This window comes from Ochotona curzoniae, unplaced genomic scaffold (genome assembly GCF_017591425.1).
Source record: "Ochotona curzoniae isolate NIBS_2020 unplaced genomic scaffold, NIBS_Ocur_1.0 patch72, whole genome shotgun sequence".
Lineage (NCBI taxonomy): Eukaryota > Metazoa > Chordata > Mammalia > Lagomorpha > Ochotonidae > Ochotona > Ochotona curzoniae.
In genome coordinates, this window is record NW_024467053.1 from 449,458 (window position 1) to 469,728 (window position 20,271).

At 43.0% G+C, this 20,271-nt stretch overlaps 1 protein-coding gene across 3 annotated transcripts in view; it reads left to right on the plus strand.

The window, feature by feature from the left end:
* The first annotated feature begins 348 nt into the window (after positions 1-348).
* Positions 349-20,271, plus strand: part of LOC121168172 (mitogen-activated protein kinase kinase kinase kinase 5) — a 92,626-nt gene continuing 72,703 nt past the window's right edge. For 2 of the 3 annotated variants that reach the window (XM_040998036.1, XM_040998037.1), the window contains exons 1-2: positions 349-524; positions 786-1,003. In XM_040998036.1, the coding sequence (XP_040853970.1) occupies positions 896-1,003 (108 nt within the window). In that variant the 5' untranslated portion in view covers positions 349-524; positions 786-895. The remainder of the gene's footprint in view (positions 525-785; positions 1,004-20,271) is intronic. The other variant, XM_040998038.1, reaches the window with a different exon arrangement.

The window sequence follows — 20,271 nt, forward strand, 5'->3', positions numbered from 1 at the left end:
CTCCTCTCGTGCCCGCCCCTCTCTCCCTCCACCCGTCACCGCCCAGATTTTACCTGACGAATCTGGGGACGGTTTAACGGAGGCTCGTCGGCTCACGAGTGCCTGGAGCGTCCCGGTCTCTGCCGGCGGGAAGAGCGGAGTTAGGCCCCGGGAGGACGCGCTGAGCGAGGGGGGCGCGGCGGTACTGCGGCGAAAGTGCCGTGTCGTCCGCAGGCCTCAGGGCGGCACTCTGGTCCCGCGGCCGGCGCGCTTGGAAGGGCCGCTGGGCGCCAACCCACGCTGGCCGGGAACGTGTCTCCCGGTGACGCAGCCCCGGGTGGGGAACGTGGTGCGGCGGCGACCGTACGCGTCTCGGCCGCCTCTGAGAGAACGCGCGCAGCAAGCCAGCGGGCGGTGGCAGCGGCGGCAGCGGCTGCGGCAGCGGCGGGAGACTCGGCGCGGCCACCGGCGACGGCGAGCCGCACGCGGAGCAGTCGAGAAAGTAGGTCGGCGCTCAACAAAAGAGTCGGGCCGCCTCCTCTCAGGTACCCAGCCGGCCCTGGGCCCCGGCGGGCGGGGAGGCCGGGTCGGGCCGGGCCGGGAGGTTCGCGGGCGGCCGGGGGAGCAGCGGGGGAAGGGCCGCGGCCCGAACGGGGCTGCGCGCGAGAGGGCGCCGGGAGCCCTTTCCAGGCTCGCTTCCTCAGGGCCGCCGGCGGGACGGAAGGAAGGGGGCTGGACCGCGCGGGCCGCTTGCAGGGTCGTCGCCCGCGACGCTGCTGACCCGCCTTGGCTTGTCCCTTGTGCAGGCGGAGCTGCGGGAGGACGCTCCATGTTGGGAAGCGGCGCCGCTCGCCCTCGTTAGCGGGAATCGGGGCGCCGCGGGGCAGAGCCGCCGGGGGCCGGGCCCTGAGCGAAGATGGAGGCCCCGCCGCGGCCTGCCGCGGACATCCTGAGGCGGAACCCGCAGCAGGACTACGAGCTCGTCCAGAGGGTCGGCAGCGGCACCTACGGAGACGTGTACAAGGTGAGGCAGGCCGGGCCGAGTGGCCGCCGGGCTCCCGGGAATCGGGCCGCTTTTCCGATCAAGCGCACGGAGAGGGCGGGATGCTCTTTTATTGTTGCATCTTGGAGAGGAAGCGGCCGGAGTCCCTTTTTTTACTGTACTCTCCATGGCTGGCTCCCGGTGCTACCAGCCAGCAGAAACGAAAACCACATCGCTGCAAACCGCGGTTACCCTTTTTTGTGGTGTAAAGACTTTGAAAAGTTTATTTATGGTTTTGAAGCACGTTTGAATCTACTGTGGAGTTATCCTGAAGGATATTCTAGTGTCATTTTGCTAAGATGCTTCCTGGAAGACAATAGCAGAGAATATTGACGTTCAGGCATAAAAACAAAAAGTTTGTTGGATGAGCTTGATAGAATTAAGCAATAACTTTAAACAGAAGTCCTGTGAAATCCTGTTTCTAAATTCTGGCTGTTGGCAACCTAATGTTGGGTTAAAGTGGTATGTTTACAACTATCATTCCGTGTAGTAGATAGTTTTCCTGGCAGAAGTTTGATCATTTGTATCTGGTTGATGATTCAAAATGTAATAGCGGCTTGCTGGCTTCTTTTTTTTCCCCTACATGAGCACTTCCCTGTTTGGGGTTTGTAACATCCCGTAACCACAAGTGGATGGATAAGATCTGTGTGTGTGTGTGTGTGTGTGTGTGCGCGCGCGCGTGCACCTGTGTGTGTGTGGATGTATCCGTCTCTACATGCCCTCCAGTCCCTGCTCTTTCTGTGGCTTTAGACAAACTATGTAAGTGAAGTTGAATCCGTCTTAATTTAGGATTTAAAGCAAACCAACACTGGGTTCTCCAAGAGCTGAAAGGAAAGAGATTGTTAGAGACTTCCTTTAAGCTTTTTGTTCTCTGTTCCACAAAGGAAGCATTAATGTAGCTTGGGAGATATTAAGGGAAAGTTCGCTTACTTTTTGCAGCAGCGTCTTGGTGTATTGGATTGGCTGCTGGCTGAAGAGTATGCACACCATTCTTGCAAACCAGGGACTGGCACATAGCTGAAATGGCCCTGTGTCCTGTGGGTAACTAACCAGTACATGCCTCTGGGGGTCATATCCTTGTTTTGCACAGGTGATAGAAAATACCCTTTCTTCTAGCTTATTTGCATTTGTGTAACTTTCTCCCTATTAGTAGTAGCAGTTGAAGGTGGTCATGACAGCTCTTAGACTGTTTTAATTCTACTGTGATGAACTCCAGTGGTGAGATATTTTAAATAAGTAGGCATTGACTTTCCTTTACTGGGCACCCTTTTAAGTACTGAGTTGTCTGAGTTGTTAGCAGCATCCCAGCTGTCTTTTTTTTTTTTTTGACATGATTCTCCTCTTTATGTAAAACTAGAGTTGATGAACTCTTTCATTGTTTACCCCTGTATTACTCAGTTTGTGGAATGCTCTTTTAAACATGGGAATTGCTGTTTGCTGCCTTAGTCCCATTTTTAGGTCATCTTTGTCTTATGATTCACTGTGTATTAGACTAGTTTAGATCACGTTGATTGTGCATCGGTCTCAATTCCAGTTCTAGCTTTCTCTTCTCCCTACAAGAAAATTTCAGGACTCATTTCCCCTGCAGAGAGCTCACCACCAGTGCCTGTTTTCTTTAGAGATACAGCAGCTGAAGCAACTTATCTGGAGCAGGGCTTTATTCCTGCCAGGGAAAGCACAGATGGTGTTTGAGGTGCCTGTTTCTTACCCTGGTGACCCTGTGTCTCTCAAATAGGCTGCTAAGACTAAGTCAGAGACTGAGTATTACACCCCATCTTCACACACCCCTCCAAACCCATGGTCCCCTCTCCTCACACTTGATGTTACACCTAGTGTATACTTGCTGCACACTAGGCTAATCCCTGATTCCTAAATATCTTTAAAACATTCATGTCTCCTGTCTTGCTCTCTTTTGTGCTAATTATCAGGAATTGGCCCTTCTATCTACCTGTTGCTTTCCTGCCTGTCCTTGAAAGCCTTCCCTGGACGCTCCCCCAGCGAGCCCAGACCTTGCCTGTATCTCTCCGTCATTCCACGCTAACCACATTGGCCTGCTTGCCCTTCCTTGAACAGTAGTAAGCAGCTTCCTACCTTTGGCCTTTCTGCCTGATGTTTCCTCTGTTGACGGTGACTTCCCAGGTGCTAAAAGACTTGCTCCTTCCCTCCTTGGTTGACATCCTCTTCATTTTCTTCTTTTTTTTTTCTTTGTATGTATAATCATCTAACAATGTTCCACTCAATTTTTTTTCCCTTTTTTATCTCATTCGACTAAAATGCTTCATGAGGGCAGGAGTATTTATCTGTTTTTTGTTCACTGTTCTGTCTCCAATAGCACCTAGAATTATATATATATATATATCAATCAGGCTAAGAGTAAGTACTTTCTTTTAAGATGTATTTATTTTTTCAGGCCTGGCATTGTGGCCTAGTGGCTAAAGTCCTCACCTTGAAAACACCAGGATCCCATATGGGCACAGGTTCTAATCCCTGCGGCCCTGCTTCCCATCCAGCTTCTTGCCTGTGGCCTGGGAAAGCAGTCAAGGACAGCCCAGAGCCTTGAGTTCCTGCACCCGTGTGGGAGACCCAGAGCCTTTCCAATGAAAATAAATAAATATTTAAAAAAAAAAAGATTTATTTTTCTTTTTATTGGAATGGAAGATATACAAAGAGGAGGAGAGACAGGAAGGAAGATCTTCTGTCTGATGGTTCACTCCCCAAGCGGCCACAACGGCTGGAGCTGAGCCAGTCCAAAGCCAGGAACCAGGAGCTTCTTCTGGGTCTCCCATGCAGTGCAGGGTCCCAAGACTTTGGGCTGTCCTCCACTGCTTTCCCAGGCCACAAGCAGGGAGCTGGATGGGAAGCGGGGCTGCTGGGATTAGAACTGGTGTCCATATGGGATCCTGGCGCGTTCAAGGCAAGGACTTTAACCACTATGCTATCACGCCAGGCCCAGGAGTAAGTACTTTCTCAAAATTTCTGAATAGGCAGATAACTGGCAGCGGTCCTACCAGCCAGTACTCTGAGCCTTTGCTTTTGGTATCACAACATTAAGTTAGTACTAAGAATTATTACATGAGGCCCAGTGTCTTGGCCTAGCGGCTAAAGTCTTCGCCTTGAATGTGCCCAGGATCCCATATAGGCGCCAGTTCTAATCCACTGGCCCTACTTCTTATCCAGCTTTCTGCTTGTGGCCTGGGAAAAGCAGTCGAGGACGGCCCAAAGCTTTGGGACCTGTGCCTGCATGGGAGACCTTAAAGAGCTCCTGGCTCCTGGCTTTGTATCAGCACAGCTCCATCTGTTATGGTCACTTGTGGAGTGAATCATCGGACAGAAGATATTTCTCTGTTTCTCTCTCTCTCTCTATATATATATATATATATCTATCTGACTTTGCAATGAAAATACACAATTTTTTTTTTGTTAAATAATTGTTATATGAAAGACAAAGAGAGGGTTCTTATCTACTGGTTCACTTCCTGAAAGCTTATAGTGGCGGGGCCTGGGCCACACAAAGCCAGGAGCCAGGGTTCCAGGAATTCAATCCAGGTCTCCCAGTATAGGGGCAGGAATGCTGTTCCTTGAGCCATCAGCTTCCCAGGATCCATGTTAGTAGGAAATTGAAGTCAGGAGCTGGAGGCTGCTCCAAGTGTGGAACCCAGGTTCTTTGTTGTGGAATGTGGTGTCATAAGTGGTTTCCTAATCATTAAGCCAAATGTCTACCAGTGCTTGTGTTAGAATGTAACACTAGGTTCCATCAATGCCTTTTGTGATTTCTGCATATGTATATTTATTACATGTTTCAGTTATTTGAGTTTCATGAGAAAATGTTTCTGAAAAATTACTCAGCCTATTCATTATCAGTGATCTTAGTTCTGTGGCATTTTGTCAGTTTATATTTCTTAATTTGTCTAAAAGAAAGACTTTAGTGCTGAACTTTTGAGTCAACTTTTACTGTATTTCAGTGTTCTGAAGAGATGAAAAGCATAGTAAATTTTAAAGTGCTTTTCAATCTGTGGCATAAACTAGCACAATACAATGAACTTCGAGGATAAATGAGTTGTTCTCAGTGTTGGCTCCACTTTGTTTTTAACACTTCAAACATCTTATGAAGCAGAAGATTTGAAAGAACTACAGCTTTGAAATTGTGAATTACTATTTTTTAAAGTTATTTTGCACATTTAATTAATTTATTTGGAAAAGTTACTCAAAGAGAGAAAGAATTTTTTATTCCACTATTTGACTTCCAAAAGCCAGGAGCTTCTTCCAGGTCTCCCACACATGTGACAAAGGGTCATAGCACTTGGGCCTGCTTCTGCTGCTTTCCCAGTTGCAGTAGCAGGGAGCTAGATGGGAAGCAGAGCAAGTGCAGCTCAAACTCATGGGGTACTGGTACCCATATGAAATACTGGTGTTGCAGGCAGCCACTTAACTCATTGTGCTCCTACACTGGCTCCCTGAATTATTCTTTACAGTCTGCAAAACTGCAGAGCCCTCTGAGGCTCCTGTCTTTGCTGTCAGTCCCCAAGATGGAGAGCTTGGTCTTAAACTTGCTGTTTCCTGCCTGAAAGTAGAATAGCAGTGTTAACGGTTGTTATACACAAATGGACTAAACCATGAGAGTGGAGAGCAGGAAGTAATGGAGGAGAAGGGAGCACAGAAAAGGAATGGGGTAGATGATGAATTAAGGATTAAATTTCAACTGAGCAAGTGTTACATACTATGAAATCCTAAATTTGCTAATGGGAAGGGGGAAATGTGGAGCATTCTGTCCATGATGATCTAGAACAAATGTGGTATGATACAGCCCATAGTCAGCGGTACCAGCCATCTGGCAGTTTTTATCCAAACATTTGTATCAAAATTGTTTCTAGTCTAGATTCCAGAGATATTCTAGGGATTTTTTTTTTTTTACCTTTGTGGGATGTAAATTTAGAGTGAGCAATCCTCAGTACTTCTTTCAAAGGTTTATTGCTTTTTCCAATTGATGTTGATAGTAGGAGATGCTTATTTCCAGAGGGCAGAAACACGTGGTTGTCTCTTACATGTCACTGTACTGTGACAGGCAGGTAGATGTTCTGTGAATGTTTGTTAAATCACCTTAGTTATAGAAAAGTACCTAAAGTGTTAATAATTAATGTAATTTATTCAAGTTTTTTTCTAAGTGTTTTTTTTAAAAGCCTATACAAGGGGCCCGGCACGGTGGTGCAGTGGTTAAGGTCCTCCTCGCCTTGCACGCCCAGGGCTCCTGGCTTCGGATCGGCATAGCATGGACCGTTGCGCTCACTTGGGGAGTGAATCATCGGATGGAAGATCTTCCTCTCTGTCTCTCCTCTCTCTGTATATCTGCCTTTCTAATAAAAAAAAATAAATCTTAAAAAAAAAAGCCTATACAAGACCTTTATTTATTTGAAAGACAGCTACAGAGAGAAAGGAGAGCCAGAGATCTTCTATCCTCAAGTACTGTCCCGAAGTCTAAAACCTCATCCAGGTCTCCCACGTGAGTACAGGGGCCCAAGGACTTGAGCCATCCTCTGCTTCTTTCCCAGGCATTTTAGCAGCAAGCTGGATCAGAAATAGAGAAGCTGGCACATGAACTGGTGCTCACATAGAATGCCAGCACCTTAGGCAACTTCTTTACCTGCTACGCTGTAGTGCCAGCCCCACTGTGTTTTTAACCAGAGTGTTCCACAAATAGTTTTGTTTAATTTTTTTGCTGGGATCTTGATGTATTTCTTTATCCTTCTCTGTTGGAGTGACTCACATTTTCCCATCATTAAATATTCTTAAAAAATGCTAACTTTAAGGGATCCACTGATTGAAGCTTCATTTAATTATACTGTTTCATGTTTGTTATTTCCAATTTTAAATCTTTGTGTAACTATGAATAACAACTTGTCTAGAGACCTTTGCCCTGTAGTCTTATTACTTCCACAAATTGTAGATGAAGTCTTGTCCTCTGGGCAGTAGACAAACGGGGGCTAACCGGGTGAAGCCCTCTACATACATGTTCTCCCATTAACTCCCTCAGTCACAGGCACAACTCTGGAGTAACTTCAGATGTTTTGAAACATACTCCAGGTTCCCATTGTATAGAGACAGTGCCTGATGGATCCCATTCAGTCGTTCAGCAGGTACTTAGTGAGTGCTGACTTTGTGTACTGTGTGTGGATGCAAACAAAAGAGAGTACGCCATTAACAAAGAATATGTAATTTAGCCAGGAAAACACATATAAACTTTTGTTTTGATAAGTGACATGGTAGGGGGAAGAGGAAGTAAACCAGGAAAGATTAACAAAGGAAGGAGCATAAGCTGGATTTTTGAAAAAACTAGGGTACTTTCTCAATGAAGGTAGGCAAAGATACCTGAGGTCTGGGAATAGTACCTGCACAGACTTAATAGGCAGAGAACAACCAGATTGTGAAATTTGTGTCTCATAAAGTACTGAAGAAACATTTGAAGGGGGAATCTTCATAGTGTACTGGAGAGGATGCATACAGAATGACTGGAAGTGAAGGAACTTGCTACAGAATAATTCAGATGAGAGTTAATGCAAGCCCAAGGTTGGACACCAGAGTATTAGGAGGTAAAAGAATAGGTTAGTTCTGAATCAGATTTAGAAGCTAATCAATCCCTGGTGGCCACTGTGCAGGGCCTGGGGCAGATTGATGGCATTAAAATTTATGGCTTGGGTGACAACTTTGATGCTATCAACAGAATTAGGAAATAGCACATTTGTGGGGTCTGGGTTTTGTGTGTGTGTGTGTTTAATTGATTTATTTGGAAGGCAGAGAGGGGAAAGAGTGAGCTTCCATCTGCTGGTTCACTCTCCAAAAGGTTGCTCTAGCCAGAGCTGTGTTGGTCTGAAGCCAGAAGCTAGGAGCTTCTTCTCAGTCTCCCATATGGGTGCAGGGGTCCAAGCACTGGGGCCATCCTCCACTGCTTTCCCAGGCACATTAGCAGGGAGCTGGATCAGAAGTGGAGGAACCAGCCCTGGAACCTGTGTCTGTATGGGAATGTTGATCATACAGTGGCAGCTTTACTCACCAAGCCACAGCACAGGGCCCTCACTCAGTATTTGTCCTTGTTATTCTTGTTGCTAGATTCAAACCAAATGGAAATAGGGAACTTGCCACTGAATCAGCTCTCCTAGCATGGTGCCTATAACATAGCATGTGTTCCATAAATAGTTGTGCAGGAGTGAGCAACAACAGTGGTCCAAGAATGAAGGACTAAGAGCAGAGGAAACGTTGGTATTGTGATGCAGTGGGTTAAGCCTATGCCTACACCACTGGCATTTCCTGCTCCACTCTACAGTAGCTCCATTTCCAATTTTAGCTCCCTGCAAATTATGTTTGGGAAAGCAATAGAAGGAGACATAAGTACTTGAACACCTGCCACTCACCTGGGAGACCTAGGTGGAGGTCCAGGCTCCTGGCTTCAATCTAGTCCAGCCCTGGGAATTGTGGTAGTTTGGGGATTGAACCACTGGACAGAAGATTTTCTTTCCCATTCTTTCTAGTTCTGGATGTTCAAGTAAATACAGCTTAAAAAAAAAAAGAGCAGAGGCATTGAGGTGTGAATGCTAAATAAGGAAGTAAAAGGGAAGTGTCCTGGTTCTCAAAGCTATTTAGCTACGACAGGACAGGAGATGAGCCATGCAGAGGTTCCTCCTGTTCTCCCCTGGAGACTGAGTGAGTGCAGCATTAAGCCACCATTTCAAGTGACCAAGAGGACTGCTGAGTTAGAGAAGGAGTTTCACAGAGAAGGAATAGAAAATTTGGGAGGAATAGAAAATTTAGGAAAGAATTAACTGCAAAAATTTAGGATGAGATTGTTAGAGACCAAGATAGGGGGTAAATCTGTAATTCATCTTTCTCTCCTGCTCTCTCTCTCTGAGAACCTCATTGATGCCCATCTCTGTATGTTCCCTGATAAGTTAGTGTGAGGCACATTATCCTATGAAGAACTGGAATGATAGGGTAGAATAGATTATTGAACATTGAGCAGATTTATAGGAGACCCAGTCCTGGATTTATAGGAGACCCAGTACATGTTCAGTGAACCAAGTAGACAGTGATCTGCTCTTTGCTGGAACTTGTCTTCAGGGATGAGGGATTGAGTGACAAAACAGTAAATAAACAAAAAAAGTTGTATGGTATGTTAGAAAGAATAAAGATACATTAAAAATAAACAGTTTGGGCCCGGCACAATAGCATAGTGGTTATTAAAGTCCTCGCCTTAAAAGCACCAGGATCCCCTACAGGCGCTGGTTCCAATCCCGGCAGCCCTACTTCCCATCCAACTCTCTGCTTGTGGCCTGGGAAAGCAGTTGAGGACGGCCCGAAGCTTTGGGACCGTGCACCTGCGTGGGGGGTCCAGAGGAGGCTCCTGGCTCCTGGCTTCAGATTGGCACAGCACCGGCCATTGCGCTCACTTGGGGAGTGAATCATCAGACGGAGGATCTTCCTTTCTGTCTCTCCTTGTTTCTGTATATCTGACTTTCCAATAAAAATAACTAAATCTTTAAAAAAAAATATTTTTAAAAAACCCAATTCAACAAATTAAGTGGTATAGATATTGCTTGGGAAGGATACTGGAGGTAGGTTGGGGAAGCTCAGACACTTCCCAAGTGCCCACAGAGGCTGGAGCCAAGCTGAGAACCAATCCAATCTGAAGCCAGGAGCTCTTCTGGGTCTCCCACTTGGGTACAGAGTCCCAAGGCTTTGGGCTGTCCTGCACTGCTTTCCCAGGCCACAAGCAGAGAACTGGAAGGGAGTTAGAGCTGCTGGGACAGGAACTGACGCCCATATGAGATCCTAGCACGTGCAAGGTGATGACTTCAGGCACTAGGCTACCGCGCTGGGTCCTCAAATCTCATATATGTAAAATTTTTTAATTGGAAAGGCAGGTTTACAGAGAGAAGAAGAGACAGAAAGATCTTCCTTTTGCACTGTCTGCCTGTCCCTCCAGTGCCACAGTTTCTTTATCCATTCCTCTTTCAAGTGGCATGTTTTGTTTCTATGTCTTCCCTGTTATAGATTGTGATTCCCTGCTTTGGCCTAGGAAGTTAGCAGAGAATGGCCCCAAGCCTTGAGACCCCATATCACATTGGAGGCATGAAAGAAGCTCTTGGTTCCTGGCTTGGGATCAGCTAAGCTCTTCTCCAGCCGTTGCAGCCATTTGGGAAGTGGATTGATAGATGGAAGAGTTCTTTGTCTCTGCTTCTCTGTGAAATCGACCTTTCTAAATAAATCAAATAATAAATAAATAAATCCTAAAAAGAAAACCCCAAATTATGTTCTTTATTAAGCTAGCGTATATCTGACTGAAAATTTTAAATAGATGCTGTGTTAATTATTGGAAGATAAAACATGTTTTCTTGGAGTGAGTTGTGGGCATGTATTCTATAAGTCAACCATCTGGCTAAAATGATCTTCAGTATTTATTTTTCATACTCTTCATAAGTAACTTATGTTGTGACTACCTAAAAAGAGGACACGGACATGGTTCTGATTGTGAATGTGAAGCTATGGGCTACAGGTGGGAGCAAGTTATTTTAAAACACCAGTCTACTTCAAGTTGAACATAGTCATAAAGCAGTGCCATGACTCCTGCAGGCGTGCATACTCTGGTTCCACAAGTGACTTGTGAACACAGCCAGATGGGACTTAAGATACATGTTGTATTCTCTGTGTTTTTAAAATAGGTTCAGCATTTTCAGTGTGTTCTTGCTGTAGATAAATGAAACTGTGGAAATTCACTAGTATTTCTTTTTTATTTTGCTTTTGTTCTCCAAATGTTTTGAAACTTTTGACTTCTAAACTTTAAATTGTGGCTTTAGACCAAGAACATGGGAAGAGGAACGTGAAGTCGGTTAGCAAGTGAGACCTGCACTCTCAGAGCTTCTTTGTCAGTTTGAGAACTTTGGCTAAGATCAGATAAATTGGAATAGGCATTTTGGCTTGGCTGTGTGGGACTTTTTGAGTATTTGTACATGTTCGTTGGTTAATAGAAGGCTACTGCTTTCCAATTATGGGAAGGACTAGTTGGCGAGGGTATATGAGTCCGAAAAAGGCAAGGTGAAGTTAGTCCTAATCTAACTCTGCATTAAATATTGTAATCTCCTGTGATGTTTTGTGCAGTTAATGTAAAAGCTTGGCTGGTTTGTCCTTGCAGGTACTGGGGTCCTTGTGTCTTACCAGCACCAATCTTTCAACCTTTTCGTGAAAATAAAATCTGATTAAAATGACAAGTGTAAATAATGTTTGCACCCCCTCTCATCAATATATTTTTTCCCTCACACTAAGTTCACTGTTTTACACATTTCCTATTACATTATAAGCTATGTACTAATTATGTTAAAAATGGGCTTGGCAGTCTTTCTAGACTGATTTGAGTATGCATATGAACTTGAGCTCTCAGCACCAATTCTCGGAGGCTTCCTTGTTAGCCCCTGCTGATTACTCACACCCTCATGTTTTCCACTTGGAATCCAGGCTTGATTTGCCTTCACCTTCAGGATGACTTTTCTGTTAGTCACCCCATCATGCAAATGAGTAAAAGCAGAAACTGTCCTTTTCCTTGCTGTTGGACACCCTTCCTAATGGCCCTTCCTCTTACCCTTACTTTGCTGGAACTTAGATATGATTATTGATGCTTAGATTAACTGAGTCCTACTAAGTTCCAATGCTATTATGAATGGGAAAAAAAGCTAGTTATTTCATGTGGGTTAATCTATCTTCTATTTTTATTTGCCTAATTTAAGAATAACAGAGCATTTGAGCATACTAATAACTTCCACCTGTGTCTTGTGACCCAGTCTGTTACTTGTGACACACACTAACACCTTTTTAGCTGCCCTGGGTTTTCTTGCCCCATTTAACCCTGTTACCAAAATCAGAAAGAACTCAATGTGAATATAACCAAATGCATTTAAAAAGACAAAACTTTCTGTAAATTAACAACTTTTATAATACATAGTGGAGATCCTTGAGTCCCTTGCCTGTTACTTTTCTGGGAAAAGTTTTTTTCCAGTAGCACAGGTTTCTGGATAGAACTTACTTTGCCATGTTTTCCTTCATTTCCTCAGCATGGATCACTTTTGTTTTTATTCCATTTTATTTACTTATTTTTAAAAATTTATTTATTATTTTTATTGGAAAGGCAGGTATACAAAGAGGAGGAGAGACAGAAAAGAAGATCTTCCATCCGATGGTTCACTCCCCAAGTGGCCACAACAGCTGGAGCTGCGCCAATCTGAAGCCAGGAGCCAGGAGCTTCCTCTGGGTCTCCCATGCAGGTGCAGGGTCCCAAGGCTTTGGGCCATCCTCGACTGCTTTCCCAGGCCACAAGCAGGGAGCTGGATGGGAAGCAGGGCTGCAGGGATTAGAACCGGTGCCCATATGGGATCCTGGGTGCGCAAGGCGAGGACTTTAAACCACTATGCTATTGCGCCATGCCCAATTATTTCTTTAAATAAATTTCTAGAGTTAAATTTTTTAAGTTGTTTTGGAGTTTTATTGGATTTTGGCCAGTTATCCAGATAAGTTGCGTGAGTGTCCAGTGATTGAGAGTTCATATCTTCCCTATTCTAAAACTTAAGCCCTTTCCTTTGCCTTTAGGACACCTAGGTAGTTAGTTCAATTTAACTTTACATAAAAGAAATTCCCTTTTTAATAAATCTGTCCATATTGGCAAAAGGTTGGGAAAAGTTTTTTCAGAGACAAACTGGTATCTTAACAGACTGGGCAGAAAACTGTAATATCTGTTATGTAAGTCATCAGGACAGTTTGGCTTTAGGCTCTGCATTTGTCTTCCTTGTTCTGCGGGAAGCCCTGCAATCTGGCCGCCTCCTGTGAAAGATGGAGGACCTGTCTAGACCTGTATAACTGCATGGAAGACAGCTTGGAAATGACTTGCACAAAAATGAAGAAACTTGGTTGCCAAGCTGGGAAAATCACTGGAGTGGGAGAACAGAAGGAAGCTAAGAGTACCAAACTTGAAATTCCAATGAAGTCTGGGAGAGAAGTTAGTAAACTTCAGTGTTGAAGTCCTCGTGAAAATAGGTTAAGAGGAGCTTCTGAATCAGGGGTCCTGTAGTCTTGAAAGAATAAGGGAGATGACAGAGATTAGTATACCATATCTACAAGATGATACAGGGTGGTAAAGGTAGGGGCTGGCACTTGTGGCAGTGGTTTAGTTGCCACATGGGATGCCCACATCCCATTTCAGAGTCCTTATTTCAAGTGCCAGCTAAGCTTCTCATCTAACTTACTAATGCACATTCTGGGAGGCTGCAGGTGGTGGTCAAGATACCTGAGTTCTTTCTGGTTTGGGTCTGGGCCATCCCTGGCTGTTCTGGGCATTTAGGAAATGAACCAGTGGTTGGGAAGCCTTTAAAAAAATAGAAAGAAGGAAGGAAATAACAAGTATTGTTTTCTGTCATCGTATCCTCTTCACATTCTTGGTTCTTTGCATACAGAATAATGTTAAATCTTGAACTGCCCATATTTTTCTCTGGCCTTTGCACCTTGGTTTGGAGTTATGCCATCCATATTCCCTTATGACTCCTACCCCCTCATACTTCCCCTGTAGTAAAGTTTTGTCTTAGATCTATTTAGATTTTTTTTTTCTGGAAATTTCCTATAGTTTGTTTTGATTGGACCTTTAAACTCTCCAGTATTGTCTTGTGTCACCTTTGAGAACAATTCCCTTGCTATATTTTATTGATTCATTTCTTGTGTCTCTGACTGGTTAAGGACTCCCTGAAGACAGGAACTATTTTTATGTTTTTGTTACATTGCATCCCCAGCACTAACAGTAGTGTCTGACATAGAGCAAATGTTTGATAATATTTATTGAATTTATGAACTAGTTAGAAGTAATGTCTGTTAAAGAATCATGTATAGAGTCTTACAGCCCTTAACATACTGTGTTTACTTCATTTGTGGAGGAACCAACTACTTCATGTTTCAAACCTTATAGGTGAGGTGTTGCTGCTTTTAGGTTGTGATTTGTGTTCTTGAATCAGAGGTACAGGATTCTGACTCTAAGGAGCAGACATAGCTTGTCAAATCTGGATTCTGTTGTTTGACTGAAGATTTCTGGGAGATGGGACATACTTTTTTTTTTTGATTTATTTTTATTATTTTTTATTGGAAAGGCGGATATACAGAGAGGAGATACAGAGAGGAAGATCTTCCGTCCGATGATTCACTCCCCAAGTGAGCCGCAACGGGCCGATACTATGCCGATCCGAAGCCAGGAGCCTCTTCCGGGTCTCCCACGCGGGTGCAGGGTCCCAAAGCCTTGGGCTGTCCTCAGCTGCTTTCCCAGGCCACAGGCAGGGAGCTGGAAGGGAAGTGGGGCTGCCGGGATTAGAACCGGCGCCCATATGGGATCCCGGGCGTGCAAGGCTAGGACCTAACCACTTGAGCCACCGCGCCGGGCCCGAGATGGGACATACTTAAACCTGAAGCTCTCAGTTGGCTTCATGGCTGTGTTGGGTGACCTTAAAAATAAGCAGAAGGAAAGCTAAATGGGGATGGGAAGAATAGTGAGGTAGAAAACAAAAACTATTTCATTTATCTTGATGGTGAATGTTATGAGTATCATAGTTCTTTTTTATGTATATATGCATGAGGCAGAGAGATAAGGCATATATATCATCCTTAGTTATCTGCCGTGGGTGGGGATGGGCTAGAGCTGGAAATGCAGCCCCAAGATTCCCACACCTGTAACAGATACTCATGGTTCCTTGAGTCATGCCTCCTGACTACTAGGGTCAACTTTAGCAAGAAGCTACAGTCAGGAGCTATTTGCCAAGAATTAAGCAATGCATCCTGATGTGAACTACAGGCATCTCAACCTCTGAGCTGAACATGGGCTCCCTGCCCATATCTTTTATTGATTCCTAAAAAAAGATTTATTTATTTCAAAGGCAGAGTGACAGGAGAAAACAGAGACGCATCTTTCCACTGGTTGACTGCTAGCAGGAACCGTGTTCGACCAGGCCAAAGCTAGGAGCCTGGAACTCCATTCAGGTCTCACTAGTGGGTGACAGAGTCCCAAGTTCTCGGCCATCTTTTGTTTGCCCAAGGCAGGGAGCTGGATTAAAAACACAGCAACCTGGACTCTAACCAGAACACAGATATGTGATACAGGTATTGCAAACAGCCGGTCAGTGTGCTGTACCCCAACACTGACCCCTGCCATGACCTTCAGGTGGTTGTGTTTATGTACTAATTTCTTTTTTCCCATTTAAAAAAAGTTTCCTTTCCACTTCATGGCTACAGTTGAGTATTACCTGCCAATTGTATGTTGAAAACTTTTGGTAAAATACTTTGACTTGTCTTTCTTTTAATAAATTGTTTTTTAGTTCAATTAAAATCTTAGAGCATGTGGGAAAGTTCACAGTTTATGAAATTGGCAGTTGAATAATAATATTGAAGTAGGATAAGCTTAATTATCAGCATCCTTAATCTTTTTGCTTTATACAAGTATAAATTTAAAGGTGACTTTGCTATTAACTATCAAAAACAAAAGGATTTGAGTTAAAATATTGTGGTAGTAATTTAAATGAGAAAATGTGATTGAGAGATGAAAGAGAAGTACATTGATGTTTAGAATAGAAATTTAGCTGGCAAGATTCTTGCTGGGTTTTTTGGGGATATTGATTCCATTTAATAAGATGTTTTCCCAACTGATAGTATTAGTTCCTTATTAATGAGAATTTAATAAGATATGTAACCATATTAACATATTTTATTAGATTTCTGGGAGTTAAGTGTACTCTTAAGTATGAATATTAGTATATACCAATAGCTTACTAAAGTGAGTGGTATTGAATAATATACTTAGATCCTTTTTACGAGAGGTGCTTTTGTGATTCTTCAGTAAATTTATATATATATAGTGCAGGCTCTTTAAGTTCTTGTGTGTTAGCATTAGAAGGAACTGAGAATTTCATGTTTAACTTGTGTGAGAGAAATGTTGCATTTCAAAAACCAAAATAAAATTCTTTTGGATTGCAGTGTGAAATTGTATGGTTAAATTTCTGAAAGATCTTTTTAGTAAATCGAATCTGTAAAGTCTCTGTTTAGGAGATTTTTTTTTTTCTGAAAGCCTCTTTGCGTTTCATTATAAAAGAGCCTGGTACTGCTTTCTGTTTTAAAAATCAGCTGGAAAATTACAGAGTACAAACATTTGACCATCGATTCTTCCACTGAAGAGAACAGAAAGATGTAGTCAAAATGGAGACTGACATTTAGCATCCCCAGAAGTGGGAGTTAAGCTTTATATTGTTTTAATTTCTGCAACTACATGTGATATATTTTGACTTCCGTGTGGGAATGGAAAATTTTGAGATCCTACTGTTGTTTTATGTGATTTTGTGATTATTCAAAGCCTTCAGTGATGGTTTGTGTTGCTTCTAATCATAAAAATTGAAAGTATCTGAAAATGTTATTTAGAAAATAATTGTGTTTTTTAGGAATTAACAGACTTAAATTTTTGGTACAGTCTTAAATTTACCAAGTAACTGAGCTGATATTAAGATTAGATTTATCCACCTCTATTCTCTGCACACATGTTCCTCTTTTAGTAACATCTTGTATTAGCTTGGCACATTTGTGGGAATAATGAAAGTCACATTGTTTCATTATTATGACTATAGTTTACATTAAGGTTTCCTCTTTGTTTTGTTCATGAGTGTGACAGCTACATAATGATTTGCATGCACCATTGCGATATCGATATCGTGCAGAACAGTATCACCACCATAAGCATCCCTTGTGCTTCACGCATTTCCGCTCCCTGTCCTCTCCCTGACCCCCTGGCAGACATTTCCCTCCTTGCTGTCTCCGTGGTTTCACCTTTCCCAGAATGGTGTGGGACGTAGCCTTTTCATACAACATTGTTAAGCCTTTCACTTCAGATTTCCACATTTGGATTTTCTCCTTTTCATGGTTTTCTCCTTTTCATGTTGCATAGCATTCTGTTATAGATGTAGAGCATTTTGTTTACCCACTCACATACTGAAAACAATCTTGATCACTTCTGGTTTTTGTTACATGAATAAAAACTGCTATAAAGATTGTTTGATAGGATTTTTTTAAAATAAAGAAAATGATAGCCTTCTTACCATCATCATTTTGCAAAGCATCTACCATGTGGCACACACTTTGAGAGCATCCTGCTCAGAGTTGTGAACCTGTCTTTACCCATCCTGTAGATAGCAGGAGAGACTTCCCACGGGAGGTGACTATGAGCATGAATCCTGGAGGGTAACTCCAGGCTAAAGGGTGGAGGGGGCGGAGCAGAGAACACTGTACCAGTGTGAGGACGGCGTTTCCAAACTTGACACCGAGTGATTTGCTTCTGATTGGTGTTGTTGGCGGTTGATAATCTGTGATTGGGAAGTACAGATTTTTTTTTTTTTTTAAATTTCCGGCAAATAGCAGAGTGCATTGCCTTAATACTTTTTGCTTGGAAGACAAAAATGAATAGCTTGATGTAGATATTTATATCAGTCGTTGTCATAAAGTTAAGCATTGTATTTCTTGCCTGAAATTTACAGACTAAATAAGTTAACTGTCACTGTTAAGTAAGTCCATGTGTATTACTTTCTTAGGCTACCAACGGCTCCTATATTTAAATTGTGAAGTCTGAGATTACTTAAGGTTTTAGATGTGAAATAGTTCTTATTCTTTTACATTGAAAATCACCATACAAAATAACCATTATGTTATTTTCACAGTGATTTATTTCATCATAAGTCACTGCTAAGATCTGTTAAATGCCGTGTAATTAACACTTTTCTGAGCCTTCCCTTTGAATGCCACTTTCCATATTGAAGTGCCTGGGTTGCTGTCCTGGCTTCTCTTTTCATTCTAGCTTCCTGTTGGTGCACACTTTGGGAGGAAGCAGGTGATGGCTCAAGTTCTTGGTTTGCTGCCATCTATCTGGGAGACCCATATTGAGTTTCTAGTTCTTAGCCTCAACTATGCCCAGCCTTGTCTGTTTTGGTTGTTAAGGGTGTGAGGCGGCAGGTTTCGAGATTTCTATGGGTCTCTGTGACCCATCTACATATTCTGTCTCTCTGCCTTTTGTTTTGTTTTTAAAGATTTATTTGTATTTGAAGGGCAGATTTTTACAGAGAAAGAAAAAAAAATCAGATGGCGAGAGAAATCTTCCATCTGCTGGTTCACTCCCCAAATGGCCACAATGGCCAGGGCTGGGCTAGACCAATTCCAGGAGGCTGGAGCATCTTCCAGGTCTCCCTCAGGGGTTCAGGGGCTCAAATACTTTGACCATCGCTGCTTTTTCAGGTGCATTAGCAAAGAGCTGGATCAGAAGTTGAATCATCCAGAACTCTCAAAACAGTGCCATATGGGATGCCAGCACTGTAGGTTATGGCTCCATCTACAACTCTGGGCTCTCTGCATTTCAAATAAATACTAATAAGGAAGCCTCGTTAGTGCAGTAGGTAGCACGTCAGTCTCATAGTCAAATAAATACTAATAAAAATAAATATAAGATATTCACATTAAAAATATACTTTCTCACAAAAAAGCAATTAAAAATACACTTTTTTGTAGTAATTCTCAAATGACACTTTATCTGTCTCTGCCTCTGACTCTGTTCCCTGCTTGCAAGATGGCCCTATGGCCAAGTTGTTTGACTTTAAAGTTGTCTTTTCTAGTCCTAAATAGGTGGAATTGAATAATAGATTTGAAGGCTCTTGTAAATTATGAAACATAATAAATATAGTTGCTATGATATTACCAAATTTGCCTTTTAATACAGAGTTTTATAGTCATTAAATGACATTCCCAGGCGTTCAGTTAGCACTGCTGATTCCACAGTCTTTGCTGTGTGTTTTGTACCTGAGTCTCACTGGCATGTGAATTAATGAGCAGTAGACTGCCAGAATCACTGTGTAAGTGTTGCTCCCAGGGAGATTGAAATGCTGCCTAAAGATCTTTAGGGAACGGAGAAGAAGGGAGGCTTTGCAAGCACTGCTTTGTCCTAGGGTAAGAAAGTCAGGAGGTGGGAATGGTGTCAGGCTTCTGCCTGACCTTTGTCCTCATGTTTTTCTAAATGTGCTCATGGTTGGGAAAAGAGCTTCCATGGATGCTGTGAGTTGAAATTATGTTCTGTTTTTCTGACAGCCCCTCCCCGGCTATTCACCACAGTAAGTGAGGGCAGTTGGAACGTCTCATCACCAAAAACTTAAGACTTGCAGGATGAAGTCTTTTTCATCTTCTGCCTTTCCCTCTGTGTCTCTCTTCCCATTCTGTTCCTACATTCTTCATTGTTCTTGTATTCTTTCCCATTTTTGTCGTGCTCTGGTAATGTGATTTTTTTTTTTTAAGATTTACTTATTTATTTGAAGGAGTGACTGAGAGGGGAAGAAACAGAGAAATCTTTCATCCATTAGTTCACTCACCAGATGGCTGCAGTGATCAGGGGTGGGCCAGGCTGAAACTAGAAGCCTGAATTTACATCTGGGACCCCAGTATGGTGGCAACGACCCAAGTAATTGGGCCTCTCTGCTGCTTTTCTAGGCCCATTAGCAGAAAGGTGGATCAGAAGTGGAAGAAACCAGGATTGAAACTGCACTCAATGTAGAATGCTCTTATAAGCTATGCCACCACATTGGCCTCAATTACAATATTCAGTGCAGGGCCTGGCGGCATGGCCTAGCAGCTAAAGTCCTCGCCTTGAACTCCCCAGGATCCCATATGGGCACCAATTCTAATCCCAGCGGCTCCACTTCCCATCCAGCTCCCTGCCTGTGGCCTGGGAAAGCAGTCGAGGACGGCCCAAAGCTTTGGGACCCTGCACCTGTGGGAGACCTGGAAGAAGTTCCTGGATCCTGGCTTCAGATCAGCATAGCATCGGCCATTGCACTCACTTGGGGAGTGAACCATCGGACGGAAGATCTTCCTCTCTGTCTCTCCTCCTCTCTGTATATCTGACTTTCCAATAAATAAATAAATCTTTAAGAAAAAAATATTCAGTGCAGCACTAATTTATAGTAAGTCTATATATGATATTTTGTTAGTTACTAAATAGTGTCTCTTCTAGGATTTGGTTTGTAGGAATAACCAGGGCTTTTGACAGATATAAAATGAAGATAATGTTTGTCTCTATGTTTGTAATTGCAACACTATTAAAACTATTCCAGCAGAAGACTGATTAAATAAATTACATATCCTGTCAGTGGAAAATGAGGCAGAATTTGTAA